This window comes from Octopus bimaculoides, chromosome 7 (assembly GCF_046866305.1).
Source record: "Octopus bimaculoides isolate indiv1 chromosome 7, ASM4686630v1, whole genome shotgun sequence".
NCBI classification, from domain to species: Eukaryota; Metazoa; Mollusca; class Cephalopoda; order Octopoda; family Octopodidae; genus Octopus; species Octopus bimaculoides.
The window spans coordinates 46,572,002-46,595,576 of NC_142934.1; the positions used below are offsets into that span (position 1 = coordinate 46,572,002).

The following is a 23,575-nucleotide window of genomic DNA, read 5'->3' on the forward strand; positions in this document are numbered from 1 at the left end:
TAGACAGAGGTCCATTAAAATAGCTCTCAGAAACAGGCTACATACATATTTATTCTTCAGTTCCTGGAGCTGCTTTCAGACATGATCCATCTCATTCTTATAAAAATGATAATTTTGTCCAAATAGGAGTGCTAAACTCAAATTGTTGTTTCTGCAAAGGTTTAACATTTCCAAATGAAACTAATGGCATGTGCTGCTCAGGTGGTAAGGTAAGACTGCCAAAACTACTAGCTCCTCCTCAGCTTCTTATGGATCTTCTGGAAGGCACTTCCATCTAGTCAAAGGATTTTCTGAACAGTATCACACAATACAATTCTGCATTTCAAATGACATCATTTGGTGCATCTAAGGAGATAATTGAACATGGACTTGTGCCGATGTTCTAAATTCAAGGGCAAAGCTATGACTTCATTGATTTCCTGTTACTCACAAATGAACGACCACAGTTCCTCCAAATTTACTTTATGAGTGATGTAGGACAACAAATCCAAAGGAGGTATCAAAACTTCAGACGATGTGTCATGTTAGATACAGAACTAACTGCCGCAAAGTAGAATATATCCACTGACAGCTTTTCGGTGCATTCAAAAATCACATACACCCCACCCTCAATTTTCCATGACAGACTAGGGCCTAGAATACTCCAAACAGACACATAATATGTTGCTCAGTCGAATTAGTCCATCATTTACAAATGTTTAGTCAATGCTGCACTTTCCTGTATCACCTGTTTCAACATAACTGTAATATATATACAAACTATGCCATTTCAATCCCAAGCAATGCTGGATATCTCTGCTAGTCTTCTCTAAGTTTCTTCCATTCCTCCTGACCCTGGACTCAAATTTTGCCTGATCCTTTCAGTGTAGCACAACAACCATCTGGATATCTCTCTCTACCCATATTTCCAAGCGCTCAGTATTTCTTTATACAATTGACATCCTCCATACACATCACATGTCTACACAAATACAGACTACTCTTTAATACACATCTGATTTTTCTTGTATCCAGCTGATTTTTTGTTGTAATGGCTGACAGGGACAAGGGCAGCATCCATGGCACTTTTCAGATTTTTCAAGGCAGCTAGGAATCCAATGACCTGACCTGAATACCTGTGTTAGAGTGGACTTCAGTAAAACATCCAATGAACATATGGTGATGTTAAACTGGAGGACAAATTAAGTTTCCCTCTGAGGCTTCCATACATTTCTAGGTGGGACTGAAGCTAAAAATACAAAATTGCAGAGTAAACTTCTTTGATTTTTTTTTTTAAATAATATATCTGAGTGAGGATGATAGTAGCGGTGCTCAAAACAGTACCAACTATTAAGCACAAGAATACTCCAATGTAGCAAGGGAAACATCTATGCGGTTGCTGAAACTGCTAGAAATGGCAGCAAGGCCTCCCTCAAATCATACTCATCTTTAAAAGAGAAAAGAGCCTGAACAGTCCTTCAGCTTCTGTCAAACCGTCCAACCCATGTCAGCATGGAAATCAGACGTTAAACAAGGGTGATGATGATCAATCAAGTCCAATTTGAAAGAAATAACACTAAAATATAAGCAACAACTACAGTTTCACATTTATTTTTCTCATTTCACCAATGTCAAACTTTACAATTTCAAGAAGTGAATGAAGACAATCATTACTAAAAGAATCAGTCATCTTTTTTAGTAAGTAATTTGTCAACGAGATTTTTCAATTCAGATTTGTAAACATTGTAACATAGAACACCATTTTCATCAAAGTATTTCGCCACAGAATGCTTTAAGGTTCCAGACCGGGAGCAACCTTTTACACCATTTTCGTAATCAACCATGAGTTGGTATACATCGTCATATCTGTAAGACAAACAAGGAATCAGTGAAATCAGCCAATAATTATGAAGAAGAAAAAAACCCTAATTAATACCATAATACAAATATTTCAAGAAGTTCTTTGGCCACAAAACACATTAAAAGATTTTCCTATGGCAAATCTGTCTGGCCAAGTCCCTCTTTATCCAACCCATAATACTGCTCGAATTTAACCTCAGAAATACATTTATCACTTACACAGTATTATTACTGAGAGTACACTGGATAAGAATTACTGACTTATGGTAAGTAGCCACATAGTTACATGATCAGACTGTCATACTGCACTTTCATTGATTCATTGCTGCATGCTGAAGGAGATAATAATAGAAAACTGCAGCACACTATGGACACACTGTTGTTATGTTTTCATTATTTTGTATATCATCCTTTCTTTTTGATTTCAGATTCTTCAGTTTTTGGATGAACCACACTAATAGCTTTTGAATGAAAATAGCCCATCTAGACATTTTTTTTTCAGAAAATGAAGGGTAATGATACATAATAAGCATACATTGAGTATATATTTAACAGAAAACCATAATAATGTTATAACATTTGACATAATGAATAATTTAGCCACGAGTGCCATTTCGACAGATAACTTTAAAAATTCTATTAGTCATGGAATCTGTCAATTTCTTAATAGTAGCAAGTTAGACTGCCTCTGCTGCAGCTTTGATGGTCTCCCATAAGACATCTTTTGATGTAAACTGGTGTCCATTGGCATAAACATCTTGTCTAATGACAGACCAAAGATTTTCAACAGGGCTGAGATCTGGAGATGATGTCAGTCACACCATCAACCTTTCACCTTGTATGCTGTAAGACCCTAGAAATGTTTGGGTGGTCCTAACAGAGTGGGAGGAAGCGTTGTCATGCATGAATATGAGATTCTTTAGAAGTGACAGGAGTATGTCTTCTAGCCAGGGATCCAAGACCTCCTTCAGGAGATTGCTGTGGGTGGCTGTGGTCACTCTAACCTCTTCAGGTACCCTGAGTGGGCCAACAAATTTGTCCCCAATGATACTACCCCACAACATGACTCCTCCACTTTCTTGTTGATGTTATAAATGTTGGTGATGCTCACCTCCAAAAACATTTGCCCAACTGTCAGGTCCATCAAGGTTACCCTGGTTTCATCAGTGAACAGAACACAACTTACGTCTAACGTCATGTACTTTTGGGCCCATTGAAACCCCAAACTCCTGTGATGAAGTGTTAAAGGAGGCAGTTTCAAGGGCTCTTGCATCAAAGTCATGGACCTAAGAATGCGATTTCTGGTGGTTTTCGGTACATGAGGAAGTCCAGCGGTGGTGAAAATATCTTTGCTTGTTTGTCCAGGTTTCCTACCTAACTTGTGGCCAATATTCCTTAAATCTCTAACTGTCAGTCTTGGCACCCATGTGGCTATAGAATTCATTATGTCAATAAATGTTATATTATAATAACGGTTTTCTGTTATATACTGAATGTATGCTTAATCTGTATCATTACCCTTCATTTTCAGAAAAAAATGTCTAGAAGGGCTATTTTCATTCAAAAGCTATTAGCGTGGTTCATCCAAAAACTGAAGAATCTGAAATAAAAATAAAGGATGTTACACAGAATATTGAAAACATAATAATGGTGTTGCCATAGTGTACAAACCAGCTCAGAAAAGTTTTATGAAAATCGATCCTAAATTTCACTCCAAAGCTATTAGTGTGGCTTTGGGCATGTATATATATTTTTTTTACATGTGAGCACCTAAGTGTAAAACAAAGTGGCAAAAATAGTACTCAAATGCCAATGGTAGAGTAATATACTTTTTATTAAAGCTGCAAAATTATCACAGAACTGTTACTCAGAGTTTCACGTTCCTGTTTGCTGGACAGGAACTGAAGTAAAATTGTGATTGTACATATGCAATCACAAATGTACACAATTTTATCACAACTGTCCAACAAACAGAAACTGAAACAGTTCTGTGATAATTTTTCAGCTTTAATAAAATGTATTCTTTTATTTGTTTCAGTCATTTGACTACGGCCATGCAGGAGCACCGCCTTTAGTCGAACAAAGTAAGCCTAGTACTTATTCTATCAGTCTCTTTTGCCGAACCACGAAGTTACAGGGACGTAAACACACCATTGGTTGTCAAGCGATGGTGGTGGTGGTGGGGGGGGGGGCAAACACAGACACACAAACATATATATACATATATACGACAGGCTTCTTTCAGTTTCCGTCAACCAAATCTATTCACAGGGATTTGGTTGGCCTGAGGTTATAGTAGAAGACACTTGCCAAAGGTGCCATGTAGTGGGACTGAACCCAGAACCATGTGGTCAGTAAGCAAGCTTCTTACCACACAGCCACCCTGCACCTTTATGTACCCACTGTATGTATATATATATATATATATATATATATATATATATAATTTATTATATAAATGTCATAAAATAATTGTTGACAAGTGCAGCAATAAGCAGTAAGGTGAAACTGAAATCCAAGTCAATATGGATTTTATAAGTTTGACTCTTTCAGTACTGAGTCCTCCTATCAGTAAATAGTCCAATGTTATTTTTAAACTTGCTTCAAAACAATAACGTTAATTCAACACACAGATAGATAAGATGTTGGTAAACATTAACAAGAGATCCTATATTAGGAAATGTATTAAAATAACAACACACTAACTTTTTGAGATAAGATGAAATGGTCAACACATTGTCCGGATCAACACCGGCAGGGTCTTTCTGTAGTGCCACGAGAAATATTCCTTTCTCTTTGTAAGATGTGTAAAGTGTGAGAATAGCCATCAAGAAAAAATATCTGTTTTTCAGATAAGGAAACGATAAGGGAGACAAACTGGAGCTTCAACATTTTCACATTTTAATAGTGTCAAATAAAGAATGACATGTTGGAAGAAGAAATTATATATAAGAAAGAACGATTTATTAACAGCACATATTTTTAATGACCTATTCATAATAAATCTTTTTTAGTGTAGTAGAAATAGCTAAACCAGTGGTTCTTAGCCTGAGGATAGTAGTACCCCACTGGGAGCATTGGGAGCTCTCAAGGATGTAAGGGGTGTGTAGAGAGATCATCAGTTTTCTCTCAAATAAAATATTCAAACTACGTAAAACACACACACACCCCATTGTTTTAACATCCACTTTTTATGCTTGTAAGGGTCAGATGGAATTTGCTGAGGCAGATTCTCTACAACTGGATGCCCTTCCTTTTGCCATCAACCCTCAACTGTTTCCAAAAATGCACCCTATAATGACTAAAACAAGAGTAAATATATATATATAAAAAAAATTTACGTACAGACGTTATAAATATCTATGTCCATTGATTAAACAGATTTGAATTTGTGTTCATGTATGTAAGCTGGAGCACCACCTATAGTTGAGCAAATCGACCCTAGGACTTATTCTCTGTAAGTCTAGTACTTATTCTATTGGTCTTTTTTGCCAAACTGCTTAGTTATGGGAACATAAACACATCAGCATCGGTTGTCAAGCGATGTTGGGGGGGACAAACACATATATATATATACATATATACGACGGGCTTCTTTCAGTTTCTGCTTACCAAATCCACTCACAAGGCTTTGGTCGGCTTGAGGCTATAGTAGAAGACACTTGCCCAAGGTGCCACGCAGTGGGACTGAACATGGAACCTTGTGTTTCGTAAGCAAGCTACTTAACATATAGCCATTCCTACACCTATAGCAAGCTACTTACCATACATACACTAAGAAATACATATAATTTCATATATTTACTCTGCTGGAAAGAACAAATTGTTCATCATGTAATTCTTTAATGTTTAATATTTCCCTGATATTTTGCTCACAACTTATAAACTCAAATTTATTACATAAATTTGTAATTTATTAATCTACATATATGAAAGAGAGATTCTGTCAGTTTGTTTGCCCCACAAAGTGAAAGTAAATGGTTCAAAGGAAGCAACACTAATTGTTCACAAATATTCTCACTATTTGTGGTAAACGTCCCATAAAATGAAAATAAATGGTTCAAGGGAGGCAACACTAACTGTGCACAAACCTATGGTGAACTGCATTGAAGCAAATATTCTCACTGGTTGTGGTAAACGTGACACTGTCTTCATCCCTTGCATACCAATTATATCATCTAATGTTCTATTCAAATTTAAGCCCTTACAGTTTCCTATCCCACTTTCTTTTGCCATGAACATTACTAAAAGACAGGGCCAAACACTAAAAGTTACTGGATTGCAACTTGAAGAACAAACAGAAGTTCGTATATGAAATCCATCTTTTTTCTATTTCAATTATTACAGGTTTTTCTCGTATATAATACACACATACAGGACAAGTAAACCTAAATCTCACTGACAGGACACAGCATTTGTAATTTCATTGGACTATTTATTACAAACTAGAGGAGAAGTTTCAGGTGTGGAAGCAAGGTCTAGAATTGAAGGGCCTTAGAGTCAACCTAGCTAAAACCAAAATCCTAATAAGTAGGAAGGTAGATAAAACACAAACCCCTTCAGGTAGATGGCCCTGCTCAGTATGTAGAAAAGGAGTAGGTAGTAACTCTATAAGATGTACCCGGTGCAAGCTATAGACACATAAGAGGTGCAGCAACATCAAAGGCAGGTTAACTAGCAAGTTAGTTTTTGTTTGTGGCAGATGTTCAGGTGCAATAAAGACTGCAAACAAACAGGAAACAACTTCTATCTCATTCCAGGGTGAAAAACTAGAGGTAGTCGATAGCTTCCGCTATCTGGGCGACCAAGTTAGTAGTGGGGGTGGGTGCGCTGAAAGTGTAGTTGCTAGAATAAGAATAGCCTGTGCAAAGTTTAGAGAGCTCTTACCCCTGCTGGCGACAAAGGGACTCTCACTCAGAGTAAAAGGCAGACTGTATGACGCATGCGTACGAACAACCATGCTACATGGCAGTGAAACATGGGCTGTAACTGCTGAGGACATACGTAAGCTCGCAAGGAATGAAGCCAGTATGCTCCGTTGGATGTGTAATGTCAATGTGAATACCCGTCAGAGTGTAAGTATCTTGAGAGAAAAGCTGAACATTAGAAGCATCAGTTGTGGCGTGCAAGAGAGACGATTGCGCTGGTATGGACATGTGGTGAGAATGGAGGAGGATAGCTGCGTGAAAAAGTACCACACCCTAACAGTTGAGGGAACCCGTGGAAGAGGTAGGCCCAGGAAGACCTGGGCTGAGGTGGTGAGGCAAGACCTTCGTACATTGGGCCTCACCGAGGCGATGACTACTGACCGAGACCTTTGGAAATGTGCTGTGCGTGAGAAGACCCGGCAAGCCAAGTAAGATCGTTGCCAGTGCCCCTGGACTGGTTCTTGTGCGGGTGGCACATGAGATGCACCATTTTGAGCGTGGCCGTTGCCAGTACCGCCTGACTGGCTCCTGTAGGATTTTCGAGCGAGATCGTTGCCAGTGCCCCTGGACTGGCTTGTGCGGGTGGCACATAAAAGACACCATTTCGAGCGTGGCCGTTTTCGTGCGGGTGACACGTAAAAGCACCCACTACACTCTCTGAGTGGTTGGCGTTAGGAAGGGCATCCAGCTGTAGAAACTCTGCCAAATCAGACTGGAGCCTGGTGTTGCCATCCAGTTTCACCAGTCCTCAGTCAAATCGTCCAACCCATGCTAGCATGGAAAGCGGACGTTAAACGATGATGATGATGATGTTGCCTTGCCTTCCATTCTCGTAATATAGCATTGAAGTTTCAGCACTAACACTGACAGGACACAGCATTTATAATTTCATTTCACTATTACTTACTGATATTCCTAATCAAAAAAATGTCTACTAAAAATAGACTGTCAAAAAACAAACACCAAACAAATGCATGATGTGCTATCTTTTTCTGCATCTCCTATTATGCTATTGCCTAATTTGTTCTAACAAAAATTATGCAATAGTACAACACTAATTGTGCACCGACACAGCATTTGTAATTTTATTTGACTATTTACTTACTGATATTCCTAATCAAAAAAATGTCTACTAAATGATGTTCCACTTGACCTGCAGCCTTTCCAGTGCCATCACAGTGAACTGGATTCTGTAAGGCTATTCTTCTATATGCTACACCCGTTTTTCTAGCTTCTCAGCCCAAGAAACAGTAAAAGTAATTACCTGATCAATGACAGGTATTACTGGTAGTTGAGTATGAATTGAAACAATTGTAGGAATGATTTATCAATTTGTTAATAAATTAGTTATTAACCATTGACTCTCAATTTTCTTCTTTTAATTATATATATATATATATATATAAAAATACACACACAAGTAAGCACATAAATGCAAAACTAGGTGAAAAATGATAGTACTCGAATACTGAAGGTAGAGTAATATGCTTTATATTGAAGCCAAATATTTTTTTGACTTTTCGTCGCTTTGAGATCGCGACCTGATCACTGACAAAATTGTGCTGCACAATTTTGTCAGTGATCAGGTCGCGATCTCAAAGCGACGAAAATATTTTGACAAATTAAATTTAAATGTTGAAGTGAATCTGACGGCTTTTGTGTGTTATTTTAAATGGCTTATAAACACCTTCCACGCTGCAATTGTTTATATATCATCATCATCATCGTTTAACGTCCGCTTTCCATGCTAGCATGGGTTGGACGATTTGACTGAGGACTGGTGAAACCGGATGGCAACACCAGGCTCCAATCTAATTTGGCAGAGTTTCTACAGCTGGATGCCCTTCTTAACGCCAACCACTCAGAGAGTGTAGTGGGTGCTTTTACGTGTCACCCGCACGAAAACGGCCACGCTCGAAATGGTGTCTTTTATGTGCCACCCGCACAAGCCAGTCCAGGGGCACTGGCAACGATCTCACTCGAAAATCCTACGGGAGCCAGTCAGGCGGTACTGGCAACGGCCACGCTCAAAATGGTGCATCTCATGTGCCACCCGCACAAGAGCCAGTCCAGGGGCACTGGCAACGATCTTACTTGGCTTGCCGGGTCTTCTCACGCACAGCACATTTCCAAAGGTCTCGGTCATATATATATATTTGGTTGTCTGGAAAGTGCGTACCAATTTATAGTGGCTTACCTTTCGACTTATTTTAGAACATGGTTGAGTTCATAAAATAGGATTTGACTACACCTCCATTCAGAGCACAGTTTAAGCTATCTTTTCGTGGAAGGTTTATGTTCCTACAACCTGTGTTAATTCTGTAACCTTTTAAAATGGAAGATAAGAAAGTTCATTTCCGCCATTTGATGCTTTTCTTTTTCCATAAAGGAAAAAATGCCTCACAAGCAGCCAAAGAAATATGTGCAGTTTACGGTGATGTTTCTTTATCTGAAAAAATTGTACGGAAGTGGTTCACAAGGGTCCGAGCTGGAGATTGTAGCCTTATTGATAAAAAGTGATCAGGCAGACCATCCACTACAGACGATGACTTAATCAAGTCATTAATTGAGAATAACCCACATTGCACAACCCGAGAATTGGCAGAAAGCCTCAACCTATCAAAATCCATCGTTCATGAGCATCTGGTAAAGCTTGGATACACAAATTGCTACGATGTTTGGGTACCACATGAGTTGAGTGAGAAGAACCTTTTGGATCGCATTTCTATCTGTGATTCGCTTTATAAACGGAATGAAAATGTCTTTTTCAAAGCAAATTGTGACAGGTGATGAGAAATGGATTATCTACCGAAATGTTCAGAGAAAGAGATCCTGGAGTAAGCGACATGAGCCACCCCAAAAGTAGGTCTTCACTCTAAAAAAGTCTTGCTTTGTGTCTGGTGGGATTGGAAAAGAATTCTGTACTATGAGCTTCTCCCAAGTAACCAGACAATTAATTCTGAAAAATACTGCACACAACTGGACGAGTTAAAAGCAGCAATTGAAGAGAAACGTCCAGAATTGGCTAACTGGAAGGGTGTTGTTTTCCAACATGATAATGCAAGACCGCATGTTTATTTGGGAACCAGACAAAAATTGCTGCAGCTCGGCTGGGATGTGTTACCCCACCCTCCATATTTACCAGTTACTGCTCCTTCGGATTTCCACTTATTCAGGTCTCTTAGTCTTAATAGTAAAAATTTCAATTCCTTGGATGACATAAAAAGATACCTTGATGAATTCTTTGCCATGAAACCACCTCAATTCTGGGAAGAGGGTTTTTTCAAATTAAAGGAAAGATGGAGACGCATTGTGGAACAAAATGGTTCATATTTGGTTGATTAAAACTGTAATGGCAAGTATTTATTGACCTTTTTCTTTCCTTTAAAAATCTGCATGAACTTTCCGGACAACCCAATATATATATATATATATATATATATATATATATATGTAGCAATTAGAAAATGGAGGATAATATGCTGAACCCAACTACTTGCAGACGGTGTATCCCGTTGAATTCATTAATTTAATTCATAGCAAAAGTGACAAAAGAGAGGAAGAAAAGAAAAAGAAAGAAAGAACCAAAGCACAGGTGTCCATGGCAGACTATGTTATTCCTTATGTACTTTGTACTTCTATATGTAAACCATGTTGGCAAAATAACATAGTCTGCCAGGGACACCTGTGCTTTGGTTCTTCTTTTCTTTTTCTTTTCTTCCTCTCTTTTGTCACTTTTGCTATGAATTAAATTAATGAATTCAACGGGATACACCGTCTGCAAGTAGTTGGGTTCAGCATATTATCCTCCATTTTCTAATTGCTACACAAATTTTGGGTAAAACCTCCACTTTTACCCGCTCCCATTGATTGCACCTAGTATATAGCACTAGTGTAGCAATAATTGGGTACCCTCCCAGCAGTATACTGGATAGATACTATCCCTTAGTGGGTTGTACCTCCAACCCTTAACTCTCTCACGTTATATATATATGTATATATCACCATCATCGGTTAATGTCCATTTTTCCATGCTGGCATGTGTTGGATAGTTTGACAGATGCTGACCAACTGAAGGGCTGTCCAGGCTCCATGTCTGTTTCGGCATGGTTTCTACGGCTGGATGCCCTTCCTAACACCAACCATTTTACAGAGTGTACTGGATGCTTTTACACAGCACCAGCATGGGTGCATTTTATGTGGCACCAGCACTTACAAGCTCGCAAGATTAGGGATACTCAACTGGAGAGAATTGCAAAGGACGAACCTGGACACAAGGGTAACCAGACTTTTACTTAGCTTGGTCATTCTTTCCAAGCACAGTAAACCGCCAGGAGTCTCAGCCCCCTGTCATCTTCTCTGTGAGACCCAAAATTCATAGATCTTTTCCCACCACTTCATCCCACATCTTTCTAAGACTATCCCTTCCACATGTTCCTCTACATATGTGTGCATGTCTGTTTGTCACTGCATTTACGTGTAAGTGTGGAGATAAAGACCACTTTGTAGTAAAGGATACGATAGAACACAGACAATGAGAACTGGCCGAGAGTTAGGGAAGGGTTTCAAATAATCCCAAATGAGTGCAAACATTGCAAATCCGACTGCAACTGTACAGATAGCTAGACGTCCATCCATCAACTTGTGGCTTTCAACAAATCCCATTTTCTCAACAAGAACCTAGAATAATAAGAAAAAAAAAAAGAAAAGAAACAAAAATGACTATGTATTTATGAATACACATCAGACATGCTGAAAATGAAGAAAGATACACAAAAGTAGCAATACAATACCTTTAAAAAGTTATATTTTATTTATAAATTAGTATTATTGTAATTTTCAAAATTTCTGTGGCTGTGTGGTAAGTGGCTTGCTTACCAACCACATGGTTCCGGGTTCATTCCCACTGCGTGGCACCTTGGGCAAGTGTCTTCTACTATAGCTTCAGGGCGACCAAAGCCTTGTGAGTGGATTTGGTAGACGGAAACTGAAAGAAGCCCGTCGTATATATGTATATGTATATATATATATATGTGCGTGTTTGGGTGTCTGTGTTTGTCCCCACCAACATCGCTTGACAACTGATGCTGGTGTGTTTACGTCTCCGTAACTTAGCGGTTCGGCAAAAGAGTCCGATAGAATAAGTACGAGGCTTACAATGACTAAGTCCTGGGGTCGATTTGCTCAACTAAAGGCGGTGCTCCAGCATGGCTGCAGTCAAATGACTGAAACAGGTAAAAGAGTGTATGTTTCACATGATTATGATAGAGACTTGCAAAAGGTGATATAATTTTCCTAAAACATTTTAAAATTAATAAACAAGAAATAGAAAATGAAAAAAAAAAAGGAAAATAAAAGCTAATGTAGAAAGTTTTACAAAAAAGAAACCCTTTATATCTTAGTTACAAAGGAAGTAGTTCAAGAAATGTGTATTTACATCGATTTTATATTTTAAACTGCAATTTAAGATAAAATAAGATAAAATGAAATCAATTTTGTTATACACATTACTTGGACTGCTTCCTTCTAACGATAGGTCTTTGCACCTGAAGTATAAGACTATAAAAGTTTTTTGTAAAATTTTCTGCATTGTTAAACACTTACTCCTGCACTACAATGCTTCAAATGAACTACAACACTCTTAAACAAAAAATGATTAAACAATGTGGCCTCTAAGTTACCATTCCTATTTTTGTAAGCATTTTTTCCTTTGTTGTTACTTCAAGTTCTTCAAAGTATGAAAGGCAAGCAGGTATAGCTGTTTTCACCATCGTCAATTATTGTCCATTTTCCATGCGGGCATGAGTTGGACGGTTTTACAAGATCCAGCAAGCTGCAAAACCATGTCAAGCTTCAGTATCGGCTTTGGCGTGGTTTCTATAGCTCAATGCCCTTCCTAAATGCCAACCACTTTACAGAGTGTACTAGGTGCTTTTTTCATGCTACCAGAACTAGTGAGGTTGCCGTTTAAACTTTCAAGACAGAAAAATAACAGGGAAAAAGAAAAAAACTCCCACTACTAAAAAACAGGAGTATTTGAGAAGGGAAGGTGGAGGTAGGTAACATTATGCCTAGTGTTGAAAGACTAAAGTATGATGAAGGGACAAGCATAGGTGCCTTGCTGTAGAGGAGAAACATGGTTAAAGGAGATAAAGTAGTGGTGTGCTAAAGTCAACATTCAAGGTACATAAGGGTGAGCGTAAGTGAGAACAGACAGTGGGTCATGTGAGGGGATGAGAGGGAGGATATTTCCATAAGAGGGTGAGGAGAGGGTAACGGATGGTTCAAGATGGGAGTAGAGGTGAATATAGTGAGTAATAAACAAGGGTTAAGGTGCAGTTGAAGGGAAATAGCAGCATGGAGAGGGATACAATTAGAGATATAGGAGCAGCACTGGAAGAGGAATAAGTCAAAAAGTAGTGGGTAGTGGGATGATCAACCATGTAGATCCAGGTTCAATCTCATTGCAGAGCAATTTGAGCAAATGATAAGCTTGGGTTGACCAAAGCTTTACAAATAAAATTTTGTAAATGGAAACTGTGTGGAAGCCCATCCAATAAACTGTAAAAATTTTCATGCGGTGGACTTAATCCATAGCCCAGTTTAATCCTTTTTCACATTTGAACCTGCCATGTTCGGCACAAATATTCTACCACCTACCCTACAATGTTATTCTAAAAATAATCACATCAGTGTAATCTTGAAGCTTTGAGATAATGCATGATTAATTTAAAATAATGTGAATGAGTAAGCATTGCATTTGATAGAATCAGAATACAAAAGGGTTAATATTCCAATGTCACCCTTGAATACCTATTAAGAAATTCACTCCAGTGTAGTCATAGGGGTCTGGCCTCTTATTCAGGGGTAACTTTCTACCACTGACACAAGTCATGGACACAGCATTTCCTCCACTAACTCATCATCATTTAGCATCTGCTAAATGACAGTTTGACTGAAACTGGTAAGCTGGAAGGCTGCACCAGGTTCCAATTTGATTTGGCATGGTTCCTATGGCTGGATGCCCTTCCTCATGCCAACCACTCCAAAGAGTGTAATGGGTGCTTTTTACATGCCACTGGCGTGGGTGCCAGTTACGTGACATCAGCATCAGCCACAACTACAATTTCACTTGGTTTGACGGGTCTTCTCAAACACGGCACATCACCAAAGATTTCCGTCACTTATCATTGCCTGTGTGAGGCCCAACATTTGAAGGGTGCTTTTTACGTGCCACCAGCACAGAAATTTTTTTAAAAAACAGATAAAATAAGAAGAGCAGCACACAAAACATACCTTTTTTGCAGCATCATCCAGAGAATTCTTTAAAGCTGTACCATCCCATTTATCTACTTTCACAGGTTTATCTTCAATCGACCACTAAAAATAGACAAAAAGATTGAATAGATTTTTCACATATAATGTTTTTTTTTTGTAAATCTAGAAATTCAAAGTTTATAGTTTGCTATTTTTTAGTGATGTTTTGATAGCCAGGTACTTTTGATGGCATTGATATGAAAGGTGCATAAATGACTGTGTTGTAAGCTTTACAATGTGGTACTTTGGGCAAGTATCTTCTACTGTAATCCTGGGCTGACTAAAATCTCGTGAGTTTGGTAGACAGAAACTGAAAGAAGCCCATTGTGTGTGTGTATGTATATCATCATCTTTGTTTAATGTTTGCCTTCCATGCTGGCATGGGGTTGGACGGCTTGACAGGAGCTTGCACCAGACTCTGTTTTGGCAGGGTTTTTGTGACTGGATGCCCTTCCTAACTCCAACCATCCAGCAGAGTGAACTGAGTGCTTTTTACGAGGCACAAGCACAAGCAAGGTCAGTTTTGTGTGTGTATATATATCTATAATATAAATTGGACATGGGCGATCGTTGTATTCTTTCTTGTCTTGAGGTTCACAGCCAAACGGCTGAGTGGATTTGCGTGAAAAATGGCACACATGTGGAGAAGGGTACATAGATTGGAATGTGGCTTGTATTTTTCCCTAGCCCCCATACTTACCGAGAAAATCGATTAAAACTTTTTACTAATGGAATTCCCCTGTTTGTTCCACCATTAAAACAACCAATTGCTCACACTGCTGGCTTATACCATTTTGCTAACAACAAGGGGAGTACAGGATGACAGTCAGCCAAAACTTTTACTATCCTGTACACCCCACATTACTTTTTTCTCCCCCCCCCCTACACACTCAATAATACTATAAAAAGTGACAATTCCCTACAAAAAAAATTAAATTTGAAGAATCTATTAGAACAGATGCAAGCGCTAATATATGATTTATAAAAACATGTGACATATTAATAAAAATCTATAAATGTACAACTATCTGGATCTCTGAATACCTTATTATTTTTTCTAATATATAATACCTACACATCACCTCCATGTGTGTGTGTGTGTCTATGTTCGGTTATAATAAAAACAAGTTTACATTAGTCTCATGGGTTACTCTATACTTTTATACAGTACAAATTTATTATCCTTATAAAAGAATGTTGTTGACAGTGACTTCAAAGATTCACCCAGTTAACCCATTTTCGGATGCTAGCTTAGCTGGCTGAAGCTTTGAAGTCAATATCAATATCATTCTTGTATAAGAATAATATATATGTGTGTGTGTATGCACGTACGCACATACATACAGGGGAGGCTGAAAGTTCCTGGCTTTGGGTAAAAGAAAATACAGCAGGATCAGTTAATTCCCCACTCAGATTCACTCACTTATTGTCGCAGTCCTTCAGTTTTTCAAAGCCCTGTAAAAGAAGTCGGAAGGTTGGGCCTCCAACCAAGCCTTTCATGATATCCTTAAAACCAGGAACTTTTCATCACCCCCTCACATATATATATATATATACTAGCAGCTAAGCCCGGTTTCACCTGGTCTGCTTGGATGATGTGGCTGTGATTGTTTTTGGTTAGGCATAATCTATTATAGCGTTTCTCAACCTTATCATTTTGGGTCCCCTGTTTTGAATGGAGCCTCCAGCTGTTTGAAAATTTCCTGACTCCACCTCCACTCCTTGTCAGAAAACAGCTTCAGGAGTTGTGAAGAACGAATTTGTATGTAGTCTGTTTCTGAGAGCTATTCTATTGGACCTCTGTCTAATCATTAAAACATTGATATAATTATGAACATAGAAAGAAATTATACATTAATCCCTATTTTCGTAAGCAGTTGTATCTGTAAAAAATTTATTTGCAGAAAGCAGAAATTGAAAGAAGATATATGAAATGGACGTGCGTGCTTGCGTATGTGTATGTGTTTATGATAGTTGACCTAATTCCACAAACTTTAATGAATAAAAACAACACTAAGTAATTTGCATATGACAGTAAAGTAATATTGTAAAACATAAAAAAATGACCTTCATTATTTGTACATTGCAATCAATATACAGTATTTATTTACCAAAACGGAAAGCTGGCAGAAACGTTAGCACACCAGGCAAAATGTTTTGCGGTATTTTGTCTGTCTTTGTTCTGAGTTCAAATTCAGTAAAGGTCGACTTTACCTTTCATCCTTTCAGGGTTGATAAATTAAGTACTAGTTGCATACTGGGGTCCATCTAATTGACTGGCTCCCTCCCCAAAAATGTCGGGCCTTGTGCCTAGAGTAGAAAAGAATATATAGTATTTATTTTCTTTAAGAATATTGGGCAGTTTCAGATCAGGATGCCCAAATAAGTTGGAATTTCTGTTTTGACGGGGAATTTCCCTTTTTTTACGCTTTTTGTACCATGGTCTTCGCAATAATGGGGAGCATCGCTCTATGAAAAGAAATTTTGGAAATTTAATTTTTTTTTTCACCTTACCCTCTCTCTACCCCTGGACTGATTTTGGCCAATTTGTTTGGTACTTCATGCTCGAAAGCCATGGGAGAAGCCTTTTCCGTAATAAAAAAATGTAAATATTTTCAGATGAAAAGGTGTGTAATTTAAGGGAGATTTGGTTGTTGTTTCTAAGACATTGCACAAACCACTTTCCTCGTTTCTTTGCCACTCTCAGATGTATTGGTGTTTTCTAGTATTTTTCTCCCCACAAACATATTTATGCTATTAAAGCAAAAAATTCTGAAAATATAAATATTTTTTCAACCCGAGGGAACCTGAGAAGGTCATTTTTTTCCAACCTGGGGAACCCGAGGTCATTGCTAGAACCCACAGTGATTTTAAAAAGGTCTGTAAAAGATGATTTATTTTAATAGCATACTTTTCTGGTAGTAAATATGCTTCTTTCTTTTTTCTTGTACACACATGGCCTTGCTTGGTTTGGGAGGGACACTTAGAGTTACAATTTTTTTCTTTTTGTGCTTATAATCCAACAATGGATCACACGCGTTACTTCCCAATTATCAAACCATAAAATGAGTTTATGATGAGAAAAACATTGAAAAATATCAATTCATGTGAGAATGACAAAGAAAGGAGGATGGTGGTTGTGCAATGTGCCAGAAACAACAGCCAAATCTCACTTAAATCACACACCTTTTCGCCTGAAAATATTTACAATTTAAAAAAAATTATCGGAAAGGCCCATGGCTTTTAAGTGCGTAGTGCCAAAGAAACTGGCCAAAATCGGTCCGAGAGTAAGGAGGGTGAGGTGAAAAAAAAAAAAAAATCATAATTAGCCCCCCCCCCCCATAAATTTTTTCCATCAAAAAGTGCCAGCAAGTTCCGGGGAGAGTCGATTACATAAACGGTAGGGCTCAACGGATACTTAATTTATCGGCCCCGAAAGGAAGAAAGGCAAAGTGAACTTCAGCAATGTAAAAACGAACGAAAATGCCAATAAATTATTAACAATTTTTGAGATCATTTGGCGAGTGGCAATAGGTATAAGCAACGATGTATTCATGCGATTAAAATATATTTGAAGCTGATAATTCATTCCGATAAGCGCGTAGATGCATGAAAAACAACATACATATTTCTGCATGTGTATATATATATATATGTGAGTGAACGTTGTATTTTAAGATGTGTAAATATACGTAGAAGAGAACAGAGTTTGACGTGTTGGAAATAGAAACCACACTTCGTTCAAATAATTCTCATTTCATTTTGAGATAGAAGGAAACTACTGCAAAACAGAGTCGTACATATACGAGGTGACGGGACGGATACAGCTGGAATACTTTAAATTACATATCTGTTTGGTCAGATCTGGATCGGTGTGAACGAAACGATAAACATCAGATGGAGCGCTACATATGGAAGGGTAATTTGAAGATTGCTTAAATAACCAGCTGCTTGTAATATAAATAAATTATACTCACTGCACTCTTTTTACCTTTGTTACTATTAGCCATTTTTGCTAAAAAGTAAACAGAGTTAGATTAATTAATTAAAGGCGGAAACAGGAGAAACACGGATTTCACAGAGGAAGTCATAAACGGAAGTCGACGTAGATTATCAGAACGAGGCTGGGTTAATTATTCCGTTGGATACCGTTGTCAAAACAACATTACTGAACATATATATATATATATATACATACCAAAGTTCTAGTGTTTGCAAGTTTTATTGCGTACATGGTGTATTCTACGGACAAAGTTAAAAAAAAAAAAACTAAAGGCTTTAGGTGAAGTAAATACTTAATATATATTTTCTTATAATTCCAGTTAATGTCGTCCCATTATTTCTTTATTCAAGTTATGCTCTTCATAAACATGGACTTTATTCAGACCGGACTGAGTGGATGAATGGTTGGTCAAACGAACACTTACATCCTCTTTGTTTTGTGAGCGTTTCTTGAATGTCCTTTTTCTTTATCTACCACAATAATTTGCGGTTAAGAAGAAATTTCGCTGCTACATCTAGTAGATCATTCGACTTAGATGAGGCACTTGCTGACTAGTGTACACACACATTTGATAAATGTATGTAATTATTCTTGTGGCATTTTCATAGAAAATTTCATTAAAAAATATTCATTTTTCTGAAAGTTATGACCTCCCAAAGTCTGGGGGGGGGGGGGTAAAACCCTGTAGTTATGCCATTCTTGTTACTTCATTTACCTGTTCTTGGTTAAGACGATGTATTGATATATCAAATTGTAAATAAGATTAATTGTATATTACATATTTTGAGACAAGTAATTGATATGTGTCTGTGTGCGTGTGTTTCTATTAACAGTTTCTAGTGTTTACGATATAAACTTTAGAAAAAGCTGATGAACCATTGGACATATAACTACATGTTGGTGTTCCGCTCTAAATTTGTTCCTTCATAACTTTTCTGAAAACTATATTTTTTTCACGGAATTTCGCAGATTTACGTTTCCGAAGATGTAGATTACAATTATATTGTTAGAATTTAGAAGAAAAAAATTTGTTGGGAGTTTCATATCATTTGGTTTTTTTCCTCCACACCTAGTCCCCGACTTATCACCGTAACTTCAGCATTTGCAGGGGTGGGGTTTACCTCTATAAATTTAAAACCTCAGCTTTGCGTAATCTACCCGCTGGAATATGTATTTTAAAAATAGTTTTTAAAATGTTTACCGTTAATCCCAACAGGTTTTTTTTTTAATTTTCTCTTTTGTTTTTTGTACATTTGAACCATATTTTAAAAATAGTTTGGAAAAGCAAAGTCAGGATTGCAGGGGGAATGATCCAAAACTACTTCAAAAAGTAATTATCATTTCTGCTGTAAATACGAGCCCTGAAGTTTTAGAGGAGGGTGGTAGTCAATTACATCGACCCCAATGCTCAGCTGATACTTATTTTATCGATCTCAAAGGGGTGAAAGGCAAAGTCGACTTCAGCGGAATTTGAACTAAGTGCCTGAAGAATTGCTGCTCAACTTTTTGTCCGACGTGGTAGCGATTCTGCTAGCTGAGTATTATTAATATAATCGTAAACTATACCCTCGAAATGTATCTCTGCAAAATTTCATTAAGATATGCATTTCTTTCAGAAAGTTATCAGGAAAGTCGAGATACGCGCGCTTATGTGTGCGTGTGCGCATGCATACTTCTGTTACGCCAACAAGAGGTGCGACTGATATTCAGTCTCATTTGTCTTTCTTCACACCTCTTAAGTGGTTTCGAGAATTATATATATATATAATCATTATCCTGTATATTCGTCCCAATTTAAGACGCTGTCAACTGCCAAGGGATATAACTCTTTCAACCTATTTTTCTCTCTTGTGCCCACCACATAAACTGTTTCCATAGAATTAAGTCTACCAGCGACCTGATCACACATTGTAGATCTCACAACACTGAGATTTTCAATGAAAGCTATCTCATTACCTCTGTCATTAGCAAAGCTTTCATCTGTCTCTGGCATTGAAATTTGGTTAAGTTGCTTCTCTGTGAGACCATCTTTCTCACGTCTCTTGGCTTAGAAGTCTTCTCTCAGATTATTACAGAGTAGCATATACTAACATAACTGTTAGCATTTTAGCAAATCTGGCCCTCGTATTTCTTAGAGCACCAAGTTGATAATCAATTGAATTGATGTCACCAATCTGTTGGGTCTACAACTCGAGGTTACTTTGTCTCCTCCAATTAAATTCTGAAGCATTAATCATATGTACAGCAAATATCTCTCTTTAGACTGAACATCAGTCTAAGCTAGTTACTATAAGAGCCAGGTAATAACAAATACTATATTTCTACTGACCAACAAAATATATGGAGTTGTTTTCCTTTTTTTTCTTCTTCTTTGTAATTACTATATTTCTCCTTTATACTGTGGGAATCATATATATCCACTCAAAATTTCATTACTCTTAACTTTGGAAAGCAATTTTATATACCAATCTATCTTTTGTGGAATATCATGCTTGAAACTAGTCTTTGTTGAGATATGTCAAGTTTATTGAAGCAATGTGACTTGCAGAAAACACCAATTTTTTGGTAGATATTTAACATTACTGGAATAACCATGAAATTCAGTCTCACAGTTAAAGGGTAAATTCTACATTGACAACTTCCAGAATGACTTAAGACCCACTTTTATATCACTAATAACCCATTTGCTATCTCTTTCTGTATCGTTGATAGTCTCGTAGAAGATGAGTTTACAATTCAGAATCAATTATGATGATGATAATCATCATTTAACATCCGTTTTCCATTATGGCATGGGTTGGACAGTTCCACAGTAATTGATAAGTCAGAAGAATGCACCAATCCTTTGTGTCTGCTATGGCATGGTTTCTGCTGCTGGATGCCCTTCCTAATGCCAACCACTTTACAGATTTTACTGGATGCTTTTTACATAGCACTGGCACTAGTGAAGCCACCAAGTAGGTTGCAAGACAAAACCCCTTAATCAATGTGTGTGTGTGTGTGTGTGTGTGTGGAGAGGGGGGGTTATAGTAAGAAGGGACAGAAAAAGGATTCTTTCATTAGAGGGGAAACATGGCTGCCTTAGGTGAGGAGAGGGAGAGAGAGAGAGGAGATGATGGTGAGTAGTTTGGGGATTGGAGAGGATGAGTAGGTGAGTTCACGAGATTGCAAAAGGATATTGGTAGATTGAGGAAAGGGGTGTAATGAATGGGCACAGGTAGAGGGAGGAGCTATTGGGAGGATATGTTGTGGGGAAGAGATTCAACAGGGACATGTGTGCAGGTTGCTATGTGAGAGAAAGAGTGGGGTTAATACAATGGTTGTTGAGCATGGGTGGCGAGAAGTGGGTGTTGGGAAGATTGACTGTGGGAAACATATGTCAGGGAAAAGGAGGGGTGTAAGGAGATAAAGTGTATGCCTATATGACCACTATTTTTACTTAGCTGGGCAATTCTGCTACCTGTAGCTCTGAACGAATAACTTCCTTCTGGTAATTTAGTCAGGATAAAAGATGTCTGGACTTGTCACCATCTCTAAAAATATCTGGGACTTCTATTTCTCCATTATTTATTTCTAAATTTAATTCCTTGAAACGTGTTAATCCATTAAAAAAAAAAAATGCTTTGAATTATCTCCCTTGCCTTCTCTTAGCTCGATCTCAGATTAGCAAATTCACCTCAATAGTTTTAGTATTTATTGATTAAAACTATCAGGGTCACCCTATCGATAGTTTGGTCACTTATTTCACTTTGAAGTTAATTATTTGATGGACCTTGTATAAGTAGCAGTAATAAGAAATAAACTCTTGACCATATTCTTGTAACTGTCTTATTGTCCCATACTGTATCAACATTATCATTCTCCTATACTTTATTAATTGTCTTGTCTTATACTCTACAAATCTTCTTCTTGACCTTTTTCTGTCCATCATTTTCTCATACTGTATCAGTTCGCATATCCCAGAATGAACAAAGAGTAAGTATAATTTTACATTTAGTAGTTTGGTGTTTTAATAGAAAAACTTCTTTTTTTTTTATTCTGAAGGTCAGAAAATAACATTTGAGATAGGCCTCTATATGCTCACACAGCCTACTAGAATTAGCAACAGAATCTTCCTTAAAAGCACTATTATCTTAAAAACAGAGCACATTGACTTTGTGGTTCTAGATATGAAAGAAATGATAATCATGGCGGCCTGCTTTAGATCATTAGTCCACTTGATTATCAATTACTTGCGGACAAACTTTTTTATATTTACATTACCTTCAGAAAACCTTTATTTATTGTTTCTAATTATTATTTTTATTCTTTGAATGTCTTTTTTAGCTTTAAATCACTGAAGAAAACACAATGAGGGATCAACTGAAATTTATTGTTCAAGGGTTGAACAAGGAACCCTTCAATAAGAATTTTAACCTGATATCTTTTGATAGCTTGGAGCCATTGTCATTACTACAGATTCTTACAGATGTTTTGGCAGAAATAGACTCTAAGGTAATTAGCATTCAACTTCTTTTCTTCTCTGCTTGTAGATTATCCACATGTATGAGGGTACCCAAAAGTAACTGGAAGTGTTCTCTGTGGGACAAGCCCTTTGTAGTTCAGTCTTCTACGGCTAGAAACCACTTGATGTGACCCTCAGGCATCAGCGTGCGGACCAGCAGCATCGAGTGATGTAGTACTGCCACATGGTGTGTCTTTGTTTTGCAGTGCTTCTCCTGTGTTTGTCAATTTTTGAAATTGCTGAAATGAAGGAACAGCATGCTTCCATGAAATTCTGTTTTCTGCAGGGGAAAACGGTAGCTGAAACAGTTGTCATGTTTCAAATTGCTTACAAGGACGCCGCCATAAGCAGAACACATGCATGTCGTGAACTGAAAGAACTGTTGGAAGTTGATCCAGACTCTTTTCGAAGGTCATCACTGGTGGCGAAAGTTGGTGCTACAGAATTTGCAGATGTGAAAGAGATGAAGAAGAAATGATGGAGGCATTAAAGGGTATCACTTCGCAAGAGTTCCAGCACTGCTTTGAATAGTGGAAAATGCACCTGGACTGATGCATTGCTTCAAATGGAGAATACTTTGAAAACGATAAAAGTGTAAACATGCAAAACTAAGTGAATAAAATAATATAGCAAAATTCCGGTTTCTCTTGGGTACCCCCTCATATAAAACTAAAACATATGAATAAGGACAGGGGAAATGTGTGAGATCAATCTGTTCGGTAAAGCTCTGACAGAGAAAAGCAGTGTTGCCAGAGCTCATCTATTTCAGTGTCAAAAAGGTTTCCAGACAGGGGATGTGATCTGATCTAGTCAAGCAGCATCCAAGAATAAGGTGAGGGATTGGTGGAATTGTTTGAGTGTTGGACAAAATGCCTTGCAGTATTTAGTTCTAGCCCTTTACATACTGAGTTCAAATCCTGCCCATGTTGAACCTTGTTTTTATCCTTCAAAAGTTCTAGTGAATTACTGAGGTAGATTTAATAG

The 23,575-nt window shown here is 37.6% G+C and overlaps 2 protein-coding genes across 4 annotated transcripts in view; one reads left to right on the top strand and one right to left on the bottom strand.

The window, feature by feature from the left end:
- Positions 1-1,574: 1,574 nt before the first annotated feature.
- Positions 1,575-18,220, bottom strand: LOC106874174 (signal peptidase complex subunit 2). The gene is made up of 5 exons (XM_014921825.3): positions 18,062-18,220; positions 14,064-14,147; positions 11,287-11,447; positions 4,546-4,680; positions 1,575-1,845 (listed from the first exon to the last, which is right to left on the bottom strand). The coding sequence occupies exons 1-5, from the start codon at positions 18,092-18,094 to the stop codon at positions 1,662-1,664; spliced, it is 597 nt and encodes a 198-aa protein (XP_014777311.1). The 5' UTR covers positions 18,095-18,220; the 3' UTR covers positions 1,575-1,661.
- LOC106874173 (intraflagellar transport protein 81 homolog) overlaps positions 18,200-23,575 on the top strand; it is a 40,412-nt gene continuing 35,036 nt past the window's right edge. The window contains exons 1-2 of one of the 3 annotated variants that reach the window (XM_014921822.3): positions 18,200-18,366; positions 22,414-22,581. In XM_014921822.3, coding sequence (XP_014777308.1) covers positions 22,438-22,581 — 144 coding nt within the window. In that variant the 5' untranslated portion in view covers positions 18,200-18,366; positions 22,414-22,437. Of the gene's footprint in view, positions 18,665-22,413; positions 22,582-23,575 lie in introns of all 3 variants that reach the window. The other 2 variants (XM_014921824.3, XM_014921823.3) reach the window with 2 other exon arrangements.